This window comes from Saccostrea cucullata, unplaced genomic scaffold (genome assembly GCF_032062105.1).
Source record: "Saccostrea cucullata isolate Sc308-1 unplaced genomic scaffold, CSIRO_AGI_Scuc_v1 ctg20156, whole genome shotgun sequence".
Classification (NCBI taxonomy): Eukaryota; Metazoa; Mollusca; class Bivalvia; order Ostreida; family Ostreidae; genus Saccostrea; species Saccostrea cuccullata.
Window position 1 is genome coordinate 1 of NW_026938752.1, and position 7,021 is coordinate 7,021.

The following is a 7,021-nucleotide window of genomic DNA, read 5'->3' on the forward strand; positions in this document are numbered from 1 at the left end:
CGTTTAAAGATTGATTGTACTCAGAGCATGGTGTTGATGAGAAAAAGAGTGTTTTGTTTTTTTAACGTAAACTTCTTTACGCAACAATGTGATGTCATAATGTCTTACGTAACATGTAAGGGTACAAAAGAAAAATCACATATACAGACTGTTGGCGGTATTTGAGAAAATGGCTTATTTAAATCATGATGAAAGATAAGCGCCTTGGTTTAGTTCCTTTGAACACATCCCTTGCTTGCATATTATTTATGGTTTTCCTTGGGTAATTTTTTTTTATTTGTTTGTTAGATTTTTTAGGAGGATGCCTCAAACCGTTGCTTCTCAGTAGTGATATGGCCGTACATGTATCAATTATTACAGTAACTTTGACTGTGTTTTTATTTTATTTTAGGAAATCTTATCCTAGAGACACGATTATTCACCACACTATACCGAGAGGACCGTTTGCTCCAAGTACAACTCCTTTTGCTTTAAAACTGGAGACCTATTTCAGGATGGCAAAAGTTCGATATCAGGTTTGGTGTTATGTATAGAATGAATATAACAGGGTTTTGTTGTTGTTGTTTTTTTTTTAAGTCATGATGACATATTTTTAAAAGATCTAATACCAAAAAAGTCAAATGATTGTATGTATGCAGTCACTCAATAAAAGTGTTACAGTCGTTGTAGGGTTATTGAAGTCATTAGATGTACTCGGTATATGTTGCTGTATAGATGTATGCATTTTTTAAATGTAAAATATTAAATTTAACAGAATGAATACGACAGTGGTCCTAACAAGAGTTCCAAAGGAAAATTAACATGGATTGAATACAATGGGGTGGAGGTGGCGGATTCAGAGTTTTGTATCAAGTTCATCAATAAAACACTCAACATAGATCCAGACAAAGATTTCACAGATGAGGAAAAGGCCATAGCTTACTCTCTTCAAAAAGTGGCGGAGGAGTATTTCTACTGGTAGTACTACGGGGACAGTGCATTTTTGATTCCCATTTCATGTTTTATACAAGTATAGCTAAATAATTTTGCACACTAAAATGACAGATACTTTGCCATTTTCTTTCAGTGGATATAGTTTGAATATATACAAACTGTGATATGACTGCCGTCATGAGAAAAGGGCCCTAATCTTTTGACGTCACAATGCTCAGAAAACGACGTCAAAGTCGCGGTATTGTAAACACGGAAGTAATTTTTGTTGACTGCATTTTGTAAACAAGAAATAAAATTGAATTTCAAAGTGTAACAAAAATTTTAAGCTTGATGCGGACATTTTTGATAGGTATATGATATTATTACAATTTATTAAGTAAATTTATTCACAATTTTGTTAAAGTATTTAACTTGATGTTGATATACGGGACATGGGACATGCACATTGCTAGCTCTGGAACAGTGATTAAAACGATGTCTATGCATGACTAAATAAAAGATGCTGCATATTTGTTTTCTGAGCAATTTACAAATGCTTAAATTTGAATTCATGTTACGAAGTCTTAATATTAAAAGGTATATTCTATATACTTGTATATTTTTTTCAGAGAGAGAGAGAGAGAGAGAGAGAGAGAGAGAGAGAGAGGGGGGGGGTGTCTATGCACATATAGTAATTACCGTTCTTATAAGCGCTACTTTCTTTCCGAAAATATATACCATGATTTAAAACGTACCGAGTGTATTAGGCCTAATTTTAATCCATAAATAATCATACTGATGTACCCTGATAGCCAGCCTTCGATGAACTGTCGATTTTAAAATGTGTTTTTAAAAAAAGGAGGGGGGGGGTAAGAAGACAAGCCAAAAAAAAAATCTCCGAATAAAAAGACCGGTAAAAGTTATGCAAAGAAACATAATCCCTCTTTGATTGAATAAAGATACTGGTAACATGTGAGATCCAAACCTTCTACATTAACAATATATAATTTCTTTAGTAAATTAATAGTAATAGAATATGCTAAGGAAAAAATACAGATAATAGGGATGCCACAAAAATTTTGCTGAATTAAATTTTGTTTCAAAAACTAATTCAAAATGATCAATTAAATACGTTCAAAGGAATTTTATGGTAGAAATTACTATTGTTTCAAATTTCAGAAATGAATGAATGAAAGTCCACTGGAACCTATTTTGCAATATGTTAAGAAATTAAATACAGCTGTTGTAGACTTTTCCCAAAAGCATCATACCCAATGTTGAAGAAATTAACAATAGTACATCGACAGTTATAACATGAATGAGGATATTTATACACCAAAAGGAAAAAAAACTATAGATTATGCAAAAAGACGTACGCATTTCTGGATAATATCAGATATATGGCTACATCTCTTGAGAATAAATTCACTGAAAGAGCAAAAAGTATGTGACAAATTGTCATGGGTGTAATTTCCAAAAGTTATGAAAATGTTTAAAATCTTCAAAAGCTTTAATGAGCGTGAAATATAATTATATAACTGACTATTGAATTCATGATACGAAATAAATAAGACACATTTTGCGTTGAAATCTTCAACTCTGATAAATGTATCAAAATACCCCGCATATCTCGACATTATGCAATTTCTTAAGTTCCGTTGAAATCTAAATAAAACTTCATATCGTAATCCTAACAACATGACCCAACGGAAAGTAATTAATAAACAACCACAAATTTTTCTTCTATTAAAGAAATTATTGGCTATTACAGTCGCACGCAAGTAGCAACCACACACACACACTTTTTTGCAGTATAGTGAAATTCGTGCACTATAGGGCAAAAGAATAAGGCAGTGTATTATGTTTGATTAAGAATATGTGATACTAAAAGAAGACTGAACCTACACCCCCCCCCCCTTTCCCCAACGGCGAAATTGGATTCGAGTTTCGATCCCCCTTTTTTTTGAGTGTTTTTTTAAAGGCAAATTTATTTTTTTTCTGGCCGAACCCTCACCCAAATTTTTCAAACGAGTTGTTTGAGGACAGGCGAAGGTACGATCGAGTCAAATTTGTTTTTTTTTTTTTTTTGATATGTTTGGTATGTTCTGAAGTAATAACGGGAAAAATGGTTTGCCTAAATTTTATCAGCGAAAGAGAGTCAAAGTAGAACTGTATATTATTACTTAATTAACAGCATTGCCTCATACAAAAAGCATTAACGTATGTTGGACGTAATAATTCATTATTGGATAAGACAATCACATCGAAATGTGAAAAGCTTATAAGGTATCAAGTTAATTAGCCATTGTCACGGAGGAAAATGAATAGATGACCGTTCGTGGCCGTAAAAAAATTGTTTCGCTTTTCAAGGAAAATTTTGTGGTTGAACGTGCCCACAATTGAAAAAAAATATAGCTCCCCCCAACTGAAATGGCTTCCTAAGGGCCTGCCATTCTTGCGTAAAAATACAGTGGAATTTTAGATATCCGGACGCCAGATATCCGGATGCTTGTCTATCCGGACAATTTTTCATCGGAACGAGTTTTTAACGTTATTTTGTCTTGTTTAACGGGTAATTCAGATATTCGGACGCTTCAACGCTTCACATATCCGGCCAAATTGACTAGGAACGAAAGCGTCTGGATAAATGAGGCTCCACTACCAGTATTCATTTAGTTTCAGTTTCAAATAGATTTCGTCAAAATTTAAATGGAACTGTTATTTCGCACAGAAAAATCAAGCACTGTTTAGTGTACATATAATAAAAAGAGACAAGAACAGCACAATTCCCATCTCTTTGATTAAATTATACAATATATACATAAATGATATTTTTTGAGATCATATTCATAGTAGCGGTCCTTGTAAGAAATATACAAAAGTTGTGTTCAAGTGAAACAGGGTACAGGTGCCACAAATAAAAAAAGGGGTTTGTGCAGAAACATTTGAAACTGATTTTAATTGTGATTTACCGGTACTTTAAAAAAAAAATAAGAAGTTAATAGACGGTTTCAATTTGAGGTATATATTCAAAGAAAGTTCTAATTTAAGGTATACGGTATATACATAATTCATTTGTCCTTCTTTTGCCTATTTACTACGTTTCTACTCCATAACTAAGGCAGGCGACGAAAATGAATTGCATAAACAATGGAAAGGTAGAGCTTTAAACATTTTATTAAAATATTCAAAAGCGTAAAAACTTTAATATCCGCTTGCATGGAAGAAGGGAACGTATATTTTTTCATGAATGTTTTTAAAGCAATAAACGTTTTTAAAAACAAGTTTACAAATCTTAGCGTATCTGAATTTATTTCTCAATTAAATTTTTCGGTGATACGGAAAACACATGGTTTTTTTTTTCGTAAAAGAATAAAGTTACGTGCGTGTGTGTTGGTGAGTGACATTCAATGCTGTCTCATAAGATTTTTTTTAAATATCGGGATCGATGTGCTTTTCGCGAGGGGTGCCCCTATTTGCGCGTGTTACAAGTGCTTTATATAAATTCAAAAATTGAATTAGATTATTTTATATAAAAGAATGATTTTTATGGATTTAAACAAATATTATTTCCCTACTGATTATGTTATAAACCGTTCCTAGATTCTGTCTAGAACCCCCCCCTTTTTTTTTTTACGAATTACTAGATCTGCTCTAAAATTAGCATGAAAATAGTAATAACATACGAAATCCCTTAGAAATAGTTACATACATGTACTAGTCGCTTGGAAGAAAAAATTAAATACTTTCTCATTATTTTAATTCTCAAAACGATTGAGGTTATTCAAAAAAATGTAATTTTAAGATTTTTTGAAAATTGAATAAGACGCATGCGACGTCATTACGTTTTCAGTGAGTAACGTCAAAGTTATTTTTGGAGCGCCTCACTAAAATGCTCATAAAATACCGAAAAAGTGAGATATTTTTAAAATTTATGTATATTTGCATTCAGAAAGAGTCCGGCTATCAAAATTTGCCAAAAAGTCAATTTGTGAAAATTTGACCTTAAGGGCCCTTTTCTCGTGACGACAGTCATATAATATATTCCAGAGAAAAATAATAAGATTTTACCTGCACATGAAATATGTAAAAGACAATGTGGGAATTTACTAAGTATTTTATGCAATAATTACGTGTTTTTTAAATCCAGGGCAATATTTGTACAACGTTATGTGCATGAAAAAGAAGCAGAGATTCTCAAATACATTGGAGTTCCTTGGATATTCAGAATAATGTGGAAACGTACGGCAATAAAACAAGCGCATGCGCAAGGAATGGGTCGTCATTCTAAAGAGGAAGTAGAATCACTCATTACTGAGTGTCTCCAGCACTTTTCTTCTTTTTTAGGTAGGTGAAATTACATCATTGTGTTTTGTGTACATGAAAATAAATTATCTGAAAATATTGTGAAATCACAAATTTTGTGGAATTTTAATTTTTGTTGTTTTCGAGGTATTAGAAGACCAACACTTCGTGTCGACCATGAAATGTAAAATTTCATTTTAAATACGTGTACATATACATGTATAACGACCACAAAACAAGTCGTCATTAATCCATATTTTTTTCTAAAATCTTGACAATATGTGTGATTTTACAATACACTGGCAGTCAATTTGGCTCGAATAAGATGCCGTATTTGGTATAATACTCATGTTTTAGGGAAGAAAAAGTTCTTTCTTGGAGAGAAGCCTTGTCAGTCAGATTGTGCTATTTTTGGAATGCTTGCCCAGAGCTACTGGCATGGATTAGGTTCATTTGCAGAAAGGGAATTCAAAAGTAAGATTAGAAGATTTTTATTAAGGATACTATAATACATATGGCACCTGATCCCACATCTGATGTTTTAGAGAGGCTTCGGATTTGTGTATTGTTTCAATGGTCTTTTAAGCTTGATTACCGTTTGCAATCTACATACATGTATATGTCATACATGTCTCCAGTCTGTTTAATTATTTTCAATTTTGAATTGTACTTTTATCTTTTTTCAGAGTTTGAAAATCTCTGTAATTACTGTGAGAGGATGAAGGCAGAATTTTGGCCAGACTGGGATGACTGTATTACACACGGTAATACAAGGGAGGCCACTAAATGAGGGCTATAAAATATAGTTATCCTATTTTAATGCGTGCGATGATCAACAGATTACATGTACATCCGCATAATTGACTTATCTGTATTATACCAAAAATACCTAGACAATTTCATTGAACTAACAAGGGCCAATTGATGCATGGGTGTAGAGGTCCTTTTTCACATTGAAAAACAGGGCTCAGATGGCTGAATCGTTTATCCCCACTCACTTAAAGATGATTCATATCATATTTTAAAAAAAAACAGGTTTTGTGTTTCAGAAGAAATTGCAGAAAATGTTCAAAATTTAAGCCCTTTTATTGTATATTTTTGTTTTAATAGTTTTATAGGTGTCGGACTAATTTCCCACTGATATTACATTACATGTTTCAGTCAACTTTTTACCACTTTTCAATAAAGGACATATTTCAGTTGTGTTGCTTTGTTTGGTCGTTACCCTAAAATACACTGAGGTATGGTGTGCAGTATAATTTATATAAAAAATGTATCCAACCGGAGACTAGGAACTCACGCTAGTAAATTACTCTAGTAACCAATACGTACCCCCCCCCCATACATTGATTAAATCCCGCAGTATGAATATGTGTTATCAAAGATATAAACTGAAGGGTATTTTCTCTCCTTGTTTCTGATATGTTTTTAACAGACAAAAATCAATAAAAGCAAGCATGTCAAAAAATTTAATTTTGTAGAAGAATTTATACTTCGTCGAGTATGTTGAGAAACAATTCTTCTGGGTTTTTTTTTCTAAGAGCAGGAATGAATGCAATTTTCGGTAGGCGGGGTCATACTCCATGACATTGTGAGTTTATACCTTGTGAGTATCATTATACTCCGTCTAGTATATAAATCTTCATGCAGAAAAAAGTGTTTGTGGTTTGGATGACGCATCTGACCTACATTTCCAAATGAATGAGCCAGTATCTATATCTAGAATAGATTTAGCTCCAATCAGGCCATTTGAAAGTGTAACAAGAAACAGTCTTGAATTGTCAACGGATTTCTCCGTTTGTCC

The 7,021-nt window shown here is 32.7% G+C and overlaps 1 protein-coding gene across 1 annotated transcript; it reads left to right on the forward strand.

The window, feature by feature from the left end:
* Nucleotides 1–282: 282 nt before the first annotated feature.
* On the forward strand, nt 283–6,009 carry LOC134251198 (failed axon connections homolog). The gene is made up of 5 exons (XM_062733583.1): nt 283–515; nt 755–957; nt 5,063–5,259; nt 5,575–5,691; nt 5,904–6,009. Exons 1-5 carry the CDS (start codon nt 333–335, stop codon nt 6,005–6,007), a joined length of 804 nt encoding a protein of 267 aa, XP_062589567.1. The 5' UTR covers nt 283–332; the 3' UTR covers nt 6,008–6,009.
* The last annotated feature ends 1,012 nt before the right edge of the window (nt 6,010–7,021 follow it).